Consider the following 15,539-nt stretch of genomic DNA (forward strand, 5'->3'; position numbering starts at 1 on the left):
AAGAATTAAAAAAAGACCATTTTGATGGTCTTTGCGAATATATGTTGTAGCACCGACAGCAAAATTTGTTGAAAATTTCATTAGTGCCACATAAAAGTATATCAACTTTTAACTTTCAAACTTTCACCTTTAAATATACCGAGCCCTGTCCAGAGTATATAAATTCATATAGGCTAGTGTTATTTCTTGTTTCGCGATTTCGCGATAAATACATACGTATCTCGATAATTAAGAGATTGTTGCTTTTAACAAAAACTAAACTCATTCCTTTGAGTTGGCGATAAAGATTTGTCCTTTATTTTTCGACGTTAGTTAATCTGGAGGAGCTATCGCGTCGCGAGTCGCGAGTCGCGAGCTGAGAACTGAGAAGTGGTGTCGGTCGCTGATGATATTGCGTACGGTGGTGAGTGAGGTTGACCTCTCGGTGAGGATCAACTCTGGTTATATAGTCGCAAATGTCGCAATATACCTATAACGACGCGAAGATGAAAGAATATGGTAAAGAAGGGGAAAAGGGTGTCTTTTTACTGCCGTCACGCGCCGTCGATAAGCATGGGCTTTTCTCTGTGTACTCTGGCATCTCGCGCGGCTTTATATCACTCTTAGGGTTAAGGTGTCAAAAGTATACGACAAGACCTCCCTTGTCGAGGCACACACTGTATTTTTCTCGTAATAACTCGTACGTGCGACCACACAAAAGTCACTTACTACACATCTATACATACTCGTATACGAAGCCCCAGTTTCACGCCAAATAAATTAACAAGTTGATTTCGTAAAATAATTGCTACTGTACATTAATCTGCTATGATATGTTTGTAATTAATATAATTAAGCTACACATGGTACAAAGATGTATGTATAATAATTAATGCAGCATGTATAAAAATATATATTGCATTTACAATTGCAGGTCTCTAAAATTCGTGGAATATGTAAAAAAAATTACGATTTCAATTAACAATATAAGACACTTTATTACTAATTGATATATCCTGTAAGCGATGTACACACGGAGAAAATTTTATATTAAGTTTTAATATAATTTTAAATTACACTTTACTACGTCTGAAATTTTCCCTGTATGTATGGACCCTCGCAACATAATTCCGACTTAATCTTTACTATGGTAATACTAAATTTTATCACATAAATAAAGTAATTATTTTGTTAAGCCATATTCTAACATGAAAACAGTTAATTTTTACTATGGTACGCAAACAAAATTTGCTATAGGTATATATTTTTTACTTATCTTTACAATGCTAACTTTCATTCAACAAGATTTGATTTTGTAATAAAAAATTTTACTATAAAATTTACTGTAAAAAAGTGTAAAAATTACGTTGTATTATTGTTTTTAAAAAAATAATTCTAGAATTTAAACTTATAATTTACATGAAGATCGGAGCTACTACTATATTATAGTAATTTTAAATATAAAATTTTCTCCGTGCATACAATACCTACAACCTGTTTATGTATTATCGACAGTTGATCTCTCATTGCTGTAAGAATCAATTGTATATATAATCCGCAAGATCTGATTATTATTTGTCAGTACTTTGGCACACTGGTGCACTCGACGCAACGAAGAGAGTTAAAATGTACGGCCCTCTAATTAAATTCTCACTCCAAAAGAGTTGAAGTACTGTCATTATTGAAAAAGAGTGCAGAAAACCCTTGTTTGTACCCTCGAATAAGATTTTCACTTTTCCTTCTCCAGTGAGATTTCTTTCCTTTGTGGAATGAATCACGGAGTGCAAAACGTTTAGCTAGAGCGGGAGAATGTATAATAGCCTGCACCGACGATCATTAAGCATACGCTTGTAATATGTTTACACAGCGTTGTTCCTCGCGCAGCCATCAATCACGGCGAACGTCGAGAGTCGGTCTCGTCATTCCACGGAGGTCTTAGACGCTCGAGTTCCTTTCTATCTCGCTTCGTTGCCACTCTAGCTCGTCATTTCCGACAGTCGCGATGTTAAACCATTGTCACGCTCGTGACAAACGTATCGTATATTCTTATGGTTTTAATTTAACAGCTACAATTTAACAGCGATCGGTTAGCGATACTTGAAATACCGCAACATTTCATTCAGAGAGAGAGAGAGAGAGCTTGTCTTAAATCGGAAAATATCTTTATATACGTATACTATATTTTTAATATTAATATATTTTTATCAATGATAAAAGTGAGAAAGATAGATTCGTCGTGAAATCGTATGAAATTGTTGTGTTAAATGCCTGACAAAAGTTTATAGTATAGTATATACACATATACTTAAATTTAAATAGTAATAATTTAAAAAAATTTGCGACGAATTGCAAAAAAAAGACGCAGCTAGAGTCGTTCGCTCTCGAGGTAAGATGCATACTCGGTTTCGTAGGAGAGGAAGAGTGAAGAGAGAATTTTGTGTTGAGGAGAAATAAATTGCGCATGTTTCACATTATATTTTATACAGTTTATTCTTCGTTTGGTCATAAATGTTCCTTCAACGCAGTCGTATGCTGTGAACGAGGATTCTTAAAAAGTTAAAGGCACAATATGGTAAGTATACGATAGAGCCAAGCGGCATAATTTATTAAGGCACTTTTAGTAACCACGTTACTCTCACCAAGTGTCTCACGGCGCGTTTACTTTCTCGTCTTGGCTCGAGAACGTTTTAAACTCGTTCGGCATTTGAGACACCCAGTATAAATAGACGCACTTTGCTCCTACAAAAAGCACTTACTTCCACAACTTTGCCAGCAACGTCGATCAGTCGATTCGTTTCTTACGCACTAATTCATTTAAACGCTCCAAAAAGTGTACACTAATATCAAAGTGCTTTGCAAATAAGAAGTTTGCATTATCGGTTTCTTTGTATGTAGTTTTCTTTGTTGATAATTCTAATAGGTACTGCATGCAGACACGTTAGCACTTGATAACGATATGTCGGAATTACCAACGATGATACGAGCGTATTGTCTAACTCTCTCTCTCTCTCTAATTATTACTCTCTTAATATCACTAGATATGTATATTTATATGTATATACAGCATCACACGTATATATATACATATAATATATAAATATGCGTGAGAGCAACGTGTAAAAATCTGTTTTATTTTTTATTCAACTCGAACGTAGATTCATATAATTTAATAGGTTAATTCTGAGTAGAATTGTAAGGCTTATTGTAACTTGTTCTCTTGTAAGACTTTTAAGAACTCGTAGAATTGTAATTCTACGCATATCATACGACGTACATAATCATTCAAAAATGTCTACGAGTCCTCGTAAATATTATTGCTGGCAAGAAGCTGTCTGTAAAGATATTGCATAAAATTCCAGTCATAAGTTCTTACAAGTCTTACGAAAACAAGTTACAACTCTTACAATTCTGCAGCTTAGGATAGCCCGATAGACCCATAAAGTTAAATATTGGCACAATCTTTGGTACAAGTTGCATCATCAGCAAATCGCGTAATCAGTAACAAGACATACCTCTATATATATATATATATGTATATAATAATTTATCAGTTACCATATCTTACCGTCAGTTAAATAAGGTCGAATAAAAAACTGCCGTTACACGCAGAAATAAATATAAATGTTCATCTTTTGAAATAATTGAAATGATGTTACGTGATTCTTTTGATAGATTTGTAAGGGAGAAATTCGATTGCGAACAATGCAATATTTTGAAAATCCACCGTTTTTTTAAAAGTCTCGTCTTTTATAAGAGAGGTCGCGCAACAAAAGTTGTTGTGTTGTGCGCGCGTATTTTTAAAATAAAAGAATACATCTGCAAGTCTAAAGTCACGTCAAGACGTTTCAAGAAGGAATCGTCGAGAAAAAAGCGTCGGACCGAGATGTAAAATACGTCAAAATATACGTAGGTATATGTATATAGTATAAACAGTAAAACGTTCGAAAAGTATCGGGATACGCAATTACGTATATGATTTTCGTGTTTTTTAAGCGTGCACGAATTAATTGTTTTCGGTGATTCGACATAAAAATCGGAATCGCAACTACTTATATATACTCGTACAGAGGGCGAAAGTAGATTGATGTGCAGATTATCGCGGTCCGTAGAGAGACGCGCTCGAATGCGGATGCTGCGAATGCATCGGATAATGGACCGTGTTGACGTGCGCCGATGACTGTCCATGATGACTCGGGTATGAATGCGTCCAATGGCTACCTGTTGCGGCGCCGTAGAACTGATGGTGTTCCTGGGAGGTGTGGATTGCACCCGGAACCGGAATCTGCATCGGCGCCGGAATCGGGATGGTCGGGATGGTCGGCATGGCGTTGTAACCGGATGGGAGGAGGGTGTTATTTATGGTGGCACTCGCAGTACTCGCGGCTCCCGTGGCTGGCCTTTTCGCGGGATTCGGCATCCCCGCCGCACCGACGGCCGTCACGCCGTCGCACTCGTCCGATTCGCAATCCCGAAAACCCTTGGCGAACGGGTTACTGGCGATCTTGAGCTGCGTTATCCGATGGTTCTGGTACGCGGTGACCGCGGTGAATCTAGTCTCTGGAAAGGAAAACGTCTTGAAGTTCTCCGTACGAGGATCTGGCGCCGAGCCTGGTGGCGAAGGAGCGACCACTACGTGACAACGCGGCTGATAACGGTGCATCGAATTCAGGATAATCTGCAATGCAAAGGATCTTGACTTTGGTTATCTTCAAAATCAAACACGCTCCTTTTCAAGGAGCATACATATATCTATTAAACGCACACATAACGGCTATTGTTGTTTCCAACAAAATAGTCACTCGCATTACGAATTTTCGAAAGAATTGATATCATTTAATTTAGTGTGATCGATCAAACGCCAGATAACGTGCAATTTCATCCATATTGACAATTTAGAATCGGTTCAATTTCAAAGAATGGAAAAAGAGAAAAGAAGAGATTGAGTCCTTCTCTCTCTCTCTCTCTCTCTCTCTCTCTCTCAATTATTGAACACAATTTAGAAAATTTGTAAATTTAAAATCCCCTCCCCCTTTTTTTAATCTCAAACAAGTATCAACGAAAGCTCGATCGGATATTATAAATATTATGACAAACGTTTTCACGCAGCCGATCGTGATGAGTACAATTTAGGTAAAATCGCCTTCGTATATACATACATACGAGGAAGCATATAGGAAAAAAGATACGAGAGAAAAAGAAGAGAAGAAATAGGAACACGTGAAGCTCGTATTCGATGGAAGGAAGGAGCGCCACAGGGGGGCGGTCGCAATGTTTGACAGCCACGAGAGACTCGGTGACTAATTAGTGTAAAAACTAACCTCCGACCCGTAATCCGACACCCTCGTCCTTTTCTTCACGCACTCACGCGCATATGCTTCGTGATGCCGTATTCGTAGATGTATCGGTAGACTTATAAACGCGCATATAACGTTGTACATATACACGCGAGAGGAAAAGCGTGTGTGGCCTCCGAAAATTAGGACGCCATTTCCCGCGAGCCAACTTTTCACCGACAATTTTCCTCTCTTTTGCTCACAATATCATTTGATCCCCTTTAACACATCAAACATCGAATATTGTGCGCTTTGTACATTCCATAGATTATACATATAGTACATATGTATACGTGACACTTGACGTAAAATTTTTCATCTGAAAATACCTTGACTCTTACGCTAAAATTTCTTTTATCTTGCAATCTATATCTATACATTTCGTATCGATATCGAAAGTGGTAATTTTGCTCGAAAAAAAAGTGTATACATAGATAATAAAGAGATTGCCCGAGTCTTTTCTGTGAGAGAGAGAGAGAGAGAGAGAGAGAGAAATATAATGTTGTCTCTCCCGAGAGTACAATATAGTTATGCTAAAATTGAATGCTATTTTATATTTATCTCTGCATTTATCTTCTCAAAGATGAAATGTAGGGCAAAATTTTCTTTTAACGCGATATCGAGATATCCGGAAACGCCTCGCGATAGCGAATGTCAATTAAGGACGAGCGTCGAGGCGAGCATTCCTGAGCCGCCTACTGAGCGAGTTTTTATGATTTTTTTATGCGGCCTGGTGCCAGATTTTTCGGTACGCAATTAAAGGAACAAACTGCTCCGTGTATAGCGCGAGAAAAAGAACGACCTCTCGCCACGGGTCAGAGGTCCGTCCTCTCCTGCGAAAGAAGAGCGATACGTTCTTGGGAGAAACGCGAGTGGAGGCCCCAAACTTTCCTCCTTCTTCGAGTCGAGGATGTTTCGAATGTCGAAAAATAAATCACGTCTCGAGAATAGACGTCGGCGAAGAATTTACGATTGCATAAATTTGAAACGTGATAAAGATTATGCCTGAATACACAGAGAGCAGTATATTCGGTTGCGAATAGTACTTACAATTAGAATTGGAAAGAAGACATATACGATTTTACAAACAAGTATGTAATTACAAAAGTGTGTAAATGTCCAAGAATGTCGATCTCTTCTCTTGCACTTTAAACTTCTCTTGCGCTTAGATAAATTTAAATTTATAGTATACTCAATATTAAAAACAATACTAAAACTAAGAGCTAGTTACAGCACAGTTATTACATACATATATTTTTTGTTGAGTTGTACGATTTTTTTTTATCGGGTTATCCAAGGTTGAAGCAAAAATGACCCTTTTTGAATAACTCTGTGAAAAAAGATCGCACAACGTTCAACAAGAAAAGCAAATTAAAGGTAAAGATTCGTTCTTTCGAACGCTGTAAACAGAATTTATTGGCAGTTTTTAATTCAGGCCATGGAATTAAAATTTTTTAATTTAACAGTGTCCATTTATATCCCTATAACTTAATAAAAATATCAGATCAAAGTATCAATTATCTCGAAAGTAGAAACTTCAAACTTAAAATACTTACTTTTTTAAAAGTCTCGTTGTCATCATTTTCGATCAAGTTACACTCTCTTAAATATTACTTATTTTTGAAGGACCAAGTTAATTTTTTTGTGTAGCGTATATATTTCGACAACTTGGCTCTCAAAGGCTAAATAAAGATATAAAAGATTAAGTATCTTTTATAGAAAAGAATGAATATTGCTAATAGCATTTAAATAGTCTGCTGTAACTTGAGATAGACAGACCTATAGTACATGAAATTTTGGCCGAGAAGAAAACATTTGGTCAAGAATTAATTTTACTAAACTTATACCGTATGCATGCAAGCAGGGCTGGTCATATTTCAAATACTTTAATGATGTAATTTGCCCAGCTCTGCATTCAAGATTGACATAACTCGATATTGTATCGGATATCTAGTGTGTACAGAAATCTTGTTTGTCTAGCAATGTTTGTCGCTGAACGATGGCGGTATCCTTTTCGTATTAGGAAATATCTGATCGAATTCGAGTTTTGAAAGCGAATGACTCGACCACCTGACCTCCTTCTATTAAACAAATTACGATTGACACACGTGCTTACGGTGTTGGCATGTTGCATCGTGTGATTTCGTTCATCGGTATGTCGCGACATTATACGACTCGGGGAGTTTGTTTCACGATCGTATTCGGCAAGAAATTATTTTCGGCTTCGTAGAGTCTTTGCCGCAAGTACGTACCTACATACGCCCGCGCCGCTTCCCAACCAGCAGACAATGTTTTTAAAACGACTTTTAAAAATATTCATTTACAATGTAAAAAATACTTGATAAATATTTTAAAAATTATTTCACGATCAACGTTCTTTAAGATTTTGACAATTTTTATATATAACATACAAGCATAAGAGACAATAAAAACGGATCCTTTGATGCATGAAAGGGTTGGGAGCGAGGAAACTCAATTAGAGAGAGAGAGAGAGAGAGAGAGAGAGAAAACTTTATGTATATGTACTTATAAATATACTGGCGAAAAGTTGAAAAGGCTTTAATCCCCCTTCAGACCCTGCACACATTATTGTAATGTTACATCAAATTTGAAAATGTATTATCCGTTGAAATTATTTAATTCTATCGCTATCGTTTGATATAGGTATATTATTTGACGTATATATAATAATATATAATTATATGTTAGAAAAGTCAACATGTTGAAAAAAATTAACTATTTAGTATGAATTACTTATTAAAGGTGCATGAATTTAATTAAAAGAAATTTATTTTAAACATACATATATATATGCTTTCAATAAAATCAGGTGTGAATAAGGGTTAGGTGATAAGCAAGAAAACAAAGACATTTACATTAACAGAATATTAATATTTTGTATGTGATTAATTCTTCTAAACTGATATTATTATTATTATACCCCCAGCTTTAATATTTTCAAAATTATTCCTAATACTTTTATTTCGATTTGATTGAATAAATCTGCATTATTTCTGATTATAATAGGAATTATTATTTATAACGTTTATATTTTATATTTCAATCTTTATATGTTATCATATATGTATATCAAATTATCGTGACAAGTATAGGCTTATTATTATACATATATATATATATATATGTACGTACTTATTACGCCTCGTAAGCGTTGGACTTGTACAATAAACTTTCGCAATCGATTCCGAATCAAGATCGGACGTCGCACGATGTCAGAATGAGCAGATATGCTGACCAACGCTATTCTTTCTCGGTATAATACTCGTTACAAAAAGTATGGTCTCTTTCCCAGGGCTTATAACTCGCGCGCAGTTTACATTACATCTGTTTACGTTATTTTACACACACGACACTCTCGCGCGGCGCGGCGACAGGAAGGCGAGAATAATACGCCGCAGGGACAAAATATCTCGAGCCTAAAATATGAATAGCATTAAACTTTAAACGTATTTAATTAGATAGCTATTGTATAATTACCTATTTTCTATTTCTTTCGCTGCGAATTTCGAGCGAAGCTTTTACATTGTAAGCGACGTAATCAAAATATGACTCTTGTAAAAAAATTAACGATTAGAAAATATAAGAGAGAGAATATTTTCAGTACACAATGTAACATTTCAAATTGTTTTTAACAGCCATTAATTTCAATTATGATTGTATCGCTAATTATTTTGCAGACAACCGACACCGCGCAACGAGTGTTAATTAATTATTGTTAGTAAGAAAGGACGAAAATCTCACAGAGTCTGCAGTTAATCTGTATTAATCTATTATACATATATGTATAATGAGGGCGGCGTCTTTTAAACGATAGAAGAATCCTCGTGAAAACGTCGTTTTTCGTGCCGCGTCGTGAATTCTCTCCGTAATTTCTCGTGAGCGACACACTCGTATCTTAGGTCAATTAAGACGAACTCGTGCGTAAACGACAAACACGTGGAAATCCCCACATCTTTCATTCTACTTTACTATGTAGATTACTATGTCGATGTAGAAAACGACGATGTAGAATACGAAGACGTCGCGTAAAGATTCAAGCGAAGAGGGTTCAACACCGAGGCAAAGTCATGAAAGAATACGATTGCAGACAAAATTGGAAATGTCGTTTTTTAAATTAAATTAAATTAAATTTAAAATTTTAGTTTTCGCAAATAAAAGTGGGACGATAATATTCTGCAATATGTTTTTCGGAAATAAATCGGAATAAAGTATTAACGGCGCGTATATAATTGTAAAGAAACGTAAAACTACGCTCTCGCAGAGTCGTATGTAAGTAGAGAAAGAATCAATCTCATAGAATAAAGACTCATAGACTCACGTGTCCGTTATCGTCAAGCTGATTGTTAGTCAATTTCAACTTGTCGAAGGAAATAGGCTGCTTCATCCAATGAGCGCCACTCGCAGGACTATCGGGATGCACGTGGATCCTGGGGGGTGATATGGGATCAGCGCGACCGGCTACGACCCAGGCACTGCTGTGGAAAGCATATCGATACCTCTTGTCGTCGCACGGGACGAAATCCATCACCATCAGATACTCGGTGTTGGGGTCTAAGCCGAACAGTCGACACTGTCGATCAGCAAAATTATTCGTATATAGGTATATATATATATATATAAGTCATCGGATCGCTTCGGCTAATTAGGAATATGATTTTCGAGGCAGGTCACTGCGATCGTGTCACGAATGTGAGATGCGCTCACCTGAAACGTGGGGAACATTCTTCGTCCGGCTTTCGTAACGATCATCTCGGTGCCCAGCTGATGGAATTCCTCCCAGAGCGGCTTCGCCTCGAGAGCGGCGCCAGCACCGAGCAACGCCGGATGGAGCGGCCGTTTCGCGCTCGATTCCTCGAGGACGGAAGTCCCGCCGTCCTCGCTCGGATGATGGTCACCGTGATGACTATTGTTATTGTTACTATCGTTGCGCGATTCCATCGTGGTAGATCGCGGGGAAATCGGATTCGCCGAATGAATCGGCAAAATAGCCTTCATCGGATGACTGGGACTGCGTGATCTCTTTACTCTTCCGGCGCTTTGCAAACAGGCTGCGAGAAGACAATGCGGGGTACGATTCAATGGATAGATAGATGCACTTGCGTATATCTCTCGATTAAAGCGAGCTCGCGAGATGAGAACGAGTATAATATATTTCTTTTATTTTATGTAAAGTGCCTCCGTTTCATTTTGTTATATAGTGTCGCTGCTTTACACTTTAAGTACGGGAAAACTGCGAAAAATACAGTTAGTGATTAGTTGATCTATAGATTTATATATATATGTATCTAAATTGGAAATTATCCGCGGCGTAATTTAGAAAAAAAAAAAAAATTTAGATTTATCAAAAATACTCAACAGACCAATACCTCAAAAATCTCTAAAGCTTATGTTCGCAATGTTACAGTACGTAAGTTACTTTTACTCTACTAATCGTTACCAATTGTTTCGCACATGTAGTAACACTAACACGTATCAACTTTCATCAGTTAGCTTTCGAATCATAAATAACTGTTGTAACTCGAAAATACGAAACAAACAACGATAATAATGAGCGATGTAACGTTTTCTTTTGCTTGAAAGAGAGAAAAGAATACTAGGGATGCACTGGATAGTAAAATTATCGGATATCGGACATCTGAAAAGGATGTAACATCGGATATCCGATATCCGACCGGGTTCCGGGACAATGTCTGAAAAAAAGCTAAATAAAAAAAGAAAAAAAAGGAAAGGGCTCTCTAAAGGAAAAATAGTATATATTATAGATAATAATTATATAATTATAATGATGTAATTATTAATATAATATAATTATTATAAAATAATTTTAATTGTTTGCAATACAGTTCAACATTAGTAATCAAAGTTTGATATTAATAAATTTTTCATTATGAATAATAACATTTCAGCATTTTCCGGTGACAATCTATTTCGATTATCGGTATATAAATCAATTTTCCTGTGTTGAAAAGTCTTTCCGAATGTGCACGGAAGATGATGGAGCACTAAAATATTTCAAAGTTTTGAGATTTGGATACTACGAAATATGAATTTTTTACTGTGTTAAGGGATCTACATTTCTCAGTGATAGAGGTTCTGTCAGATATTTTGTCAATTCAAAAACTGCAGTTTTCTATTTGTGCATCAAGCGCTTCATGCATGTGTAATCCGGAACACGCGCTTTATCCTATTCCTTTATCCTTTTACGTCTAATGAATGATAAAAATTGAATGACACAATATACTGTTGATACATTTACCGAATGCAAACTTAGCTGAACTTGTTGCATAATTTTTTTTTACCTCTCCAATGTGAAAAGAAAAAAAAGGGGAACTATGTACGAAGTTGAGATGAAAAGAGTAGAAGTCTGCATCAATGATGCAAGCTTTCAATATAAAATTTCAACCGGATACTAACGACATCCGATTATCCGGTCGGATAGTAAAAAAGTGCCGGGGGTGGATAATAACCAGATATCGGATACTTTTCGGATCTTTCCGATGCATCCCTAAAGAATATTATTACTTATGTGCAAAATGCAACAATTAATACTATAAAGTAGTATGTATGTGAAAGACACACGATAAGGTCCGACCGTCGCGTCGCGACCGTCGTGACAATTAAACATTTCGCGTATTACGAATACTAGCAGCAGATTGAGTAACGCAATTTTAAACTAAAAAATAACATTTTTTCTGTCATTCACCTTCCATTTGTTGCATGGGCGACGGTATAGCGGGCAGATGCTGCTGCTGCTGCTGCTGCTGCTGTTGCTGCTGCTGCTGATGATGCTGTTGCTGCTGATGATGATGATGATAATGATGCGCCGACCATTGCTGGTAGCAGCAATTATCGGCGGCAATTTCGCGTCGTTGCTCGTGATGTTGCGATTGCATCGTCAAATTGGCGGTCATCAATGGATGTCGGTTATTACAATTAGTAGATATTGAGATTACGTGACGAAAAAATAGAAATTATTCACGTGAATCCATATCGCGAAATTTACTTCAACTTGGTGCGCCTTCCTTGGATATAATTTCCAACGTAACGAAAGATTTAATGACGCAAGACGACACCATTCGCACTCGCGGATTAATTTCATCATCATAAGTATATATACAAGTAGTAGCTATCCTTGGAAACTTGGAGCATGGATCGATTGCCACTCGAAAGTGTGAACGCTTGGGCCGCTGGATCAGAAGGCACGCACTTTATTGAAAATCATTGTTTCTGCACGACCTCATCTCACCTTCGTGATACACGACGTGGGTATGATGCGATGGTATATGATCGTTGGCCGCGATCCGCGCGTATATCGGCTTATCTCGGTAATCTGCTTTTTCGAGAGCGGGCTTTCATCAGGATGCAGGAAAATCTCGTTTTCCCAACCCCTACCCCTCCTTCCTTACGAACACGTTATTAATGGGTGGTGGGTTATATAAATGGTTATATAAAATATAACGTAAATGCGAAACAAAAGCGGATTTCTTCAGCGGCTTCCCATTGAAAGAAGATCCGACCGTGATTTCAGCGGGCGCCGCCCGCGCCGTGACACCGGCGTTCCGATCTCGACCGAGTGCCCGAGGAATACCCGATGTCTCGGCATCGTCGAGACGGAGAACGAGACCGTTTCGCTTTGCCGTCAACAGGACTTGTCCTCACCTCCGTGTCCGGACGTTGACAAGGACGCTCAAAGCCGCTCAAAGCCGCTCAAAGCAGCGCGCCGCGTCACGCCACGCGAATCCCGGATGAATCGGAAAGAACTCGCCCGAGGCGACTACCCCGCTCTAGCTGCTTATCACCGCGACATCGTTCTCTCTCTCCGAGACAGCTTTTCGTTCGGTCTCTCGATCTCTTGGCTCCGCTCGCATTTGGAGAACCGTCCCAAGACTCCCAAGGAAGGAGAAGGATGAAACGAGAGAGCGTTGCGAGAGGGAGGGGCGCGAGGGGAAGAGAGGAGGGCTTCTTCGAGGATCCTCCTACACCGACGCGGCGCCCACCAGCACCCACGCTGCCGTCGCTGACGCGCGGTTGGCCGTTGGCCGTTGGACGGCAATCGGATGCTGCACGAATCTTATGGCCTAGCTCTTGCTCTTGCTCTTCTTCGATGCCAGAAGGCGGAGCTTTCTTCTCGCCGAGCCAGAAACCGAGCCAGAAATGTGTCAGTGGTAGGTTGGTAGGTAGGTAGGTAGGTAGGTAGGTAGGTAGGTGCAATGGACTCAGGAATGGGCCTTTCCATTCTTGACACCCGAGAATAAATATTTCTATTTTATTTACATACATATATGTAGCTCCTCACATTCAACGTGCTCCCCATTATCGAGAGCACAATTGGGAAGAAAGGGAGAATGCGACGATTCTAGGTGAAAAAATAATTTCGAAATGAACAATATTTTTTCTTCTGTGAAACAAATGCTTGCTTTCCAAGCATTCAATTTGATAAAAAATTGGAACAGAGAGAGAGAGAGAGAGAGAGGGGGGGAGAGAAAGGGAGCGGCTCCAAAAAGGGCTAAATTGAGGTATGCAGTCTTCAACTCAATCAAGTTCTTTTCTTTTCACAGAGTTATTTAATAATACTTGTGTACTACGTACAGTTGTATAGTGCCGAATGAAATATAACTATGTGTACTGTAATATTTTCCATTCATAGATCCACATGATTCATGCTCGTGCATGCTCTCGCTTCAACATTCACATAAATTCTGCAATCTATCAATATTGTATAATATATTAATGCGCGCGCGCGCGCGTGTGTGTGTGTGTAGTAATATATTTTAATATAAATTTTCATTATCGGAAACGAAAGCCTTTTTTTAGTATTTTCAATGTACAAGATCGTTAGTCTTTTATTCTTCATCTATAAAACTTTTTTTGATATCACGTGCAAGAGAAAAAGTTCGATTTTGACATGGCATTTTGAACAAATGCTATGACAAATCGGAACCTTTACACATATAAATGCAGACGTAATATAAATAATTGATAAAACAAATAGAGAATTAAAATATGTAAATTTTTTCATTTTTCTGCATAAAATAGTTTCTCATCTATACATAATTTAAAGTCACTTATATATCGATGAATGTTATTTAAAAAAAAGAAGAATCAATTTCGTTAAAAATATAAAAATGGTACATGTTACCAAAAAGAAGGAAACGTATCGATTTCTCTTAAAATTAATTATTTCGCCTATGTTTGCAGATAAGCCTTGATTATTCTCCTATTATATACGTATACTCTCTTTTCTTTTGGAAAAAGAAAAGAGACGAACGAAGACGCGTCAAGAATTACGATGCTTCTTGTACGTCTCCTCGTATCTCGCGGAGTTTGCGCTGGTTTGCGCAATTCTCGGTGACTAATCTGCTCTTACAATCTTAGATCGCATGTCATAATGTGCTTTTACTTCTCCCCTTCACGATACTTTTGGCGTTTCGTTTTGCATCTCACGACACTTTAGTCAACAGCTTCCTAAGTAACAATTTTGTTTGTGCATGAAACAGAGTGCTTTTGGCATATTCCTTTTTGATCTTTAATTTCCAAATCCTCCTACGGTGCAGCGCGGACGCGTCTCCATTTTTGTAATTGATTATTAATAAATACAACACTATTTATATACATAACACTGTTAATAACGCTTACACGAGAATGATTATCAACAAGTAGAATAATTATTTGTTATAATTATTTAGAAAGATAAATAAGTCGAAAATCTTCTTCTTGGCCGGCTCGTTATGATTTTATTTTTTTGCTAAATTTATCATTTGTACCTATGATACACTTGGTGCGAAATAAAGATCGAGCTACGATTGATATATACTTTTATACAGGCTTTGAATACCAGAAAGTTGAATTATTTTAATTACGGTCCCTAGTCCCTATATATGCCTCCCTTTTTTCTGCTTTTTTGTTGCTGTCTCCTTCCTTTCCCCGTTTTCTCGCTCCACTGTACTCTATTAAAAAAAAAAAGTTTTATTACGCAACTATAGACTAGATATTTTACTTGCTAACCACTATTGATCTTAATATTATTCTCATTGTATTTAAATTGAACCCTCTGGAATTACCAAGTATACAAGTAACGCTAACGAAAGTGCGTCACAAGGAGCTTAATAACGATTGGTGTTACCAGTTTAGCCCTTGTACATACACGTCTCTCTCTCTCTCTCTCTCTCTCTCTCTCTCTCTCTCTCTCTCTCTCTCTCTCTCTCT

The 15,539-nt window shown here is 37.6% G+C and overlaps 1 protein-coding gene across 1 annotated transcript; it reads right to left on the reverse strand.

Annotated features, from left to right (window-relative positions):
• Positions 1–3,679: 3,679 nt before the first annotated feature.
• Positions 3,680–12,544, reverse strand: LOC108761421 (T-box transcription factor TBX10). Its single transcript, XM_018507948.1, has 4 exons — positions 12,037–12,544; positions 10,038–10,381; positions 9,652–9,903; positions 3,680–4,654 (listed from the first exon to the last, which is right to left on the reverse strand). The coding sequence occupies exons 1-4, from the start codon at positions 12,242–12,244 to the stop codon at positions 4,073–4,075; spliced, it is 1,386 nt and encodes a 461-aa protein (XP_018363450.1). The 5' UTR covers positions 12,245–12,544; the 3' UTR covers positions 3,680–4,072.
• Between the last annotated feature and the right edge of the window lie 2,995 nt (positions 12,545–15,539).

Source organism: Trachymyrmex cornetzi, unplaced genomic scaffold (genome assembly GCF_001594075.2).
Source record: "Trachymyrmex cornetzi isolate Tcor2-1 unplaced genomic scaffold, Tcor1.1 scaffold248, whole genome shotgun sequence".
Lineage (NCBI taxonomy): Eukaryota > Metazoa > Arthropoda > Insecta > Hymenoptera > Formicidae > Trachymyrmex > Trachymyrmex cornetzi.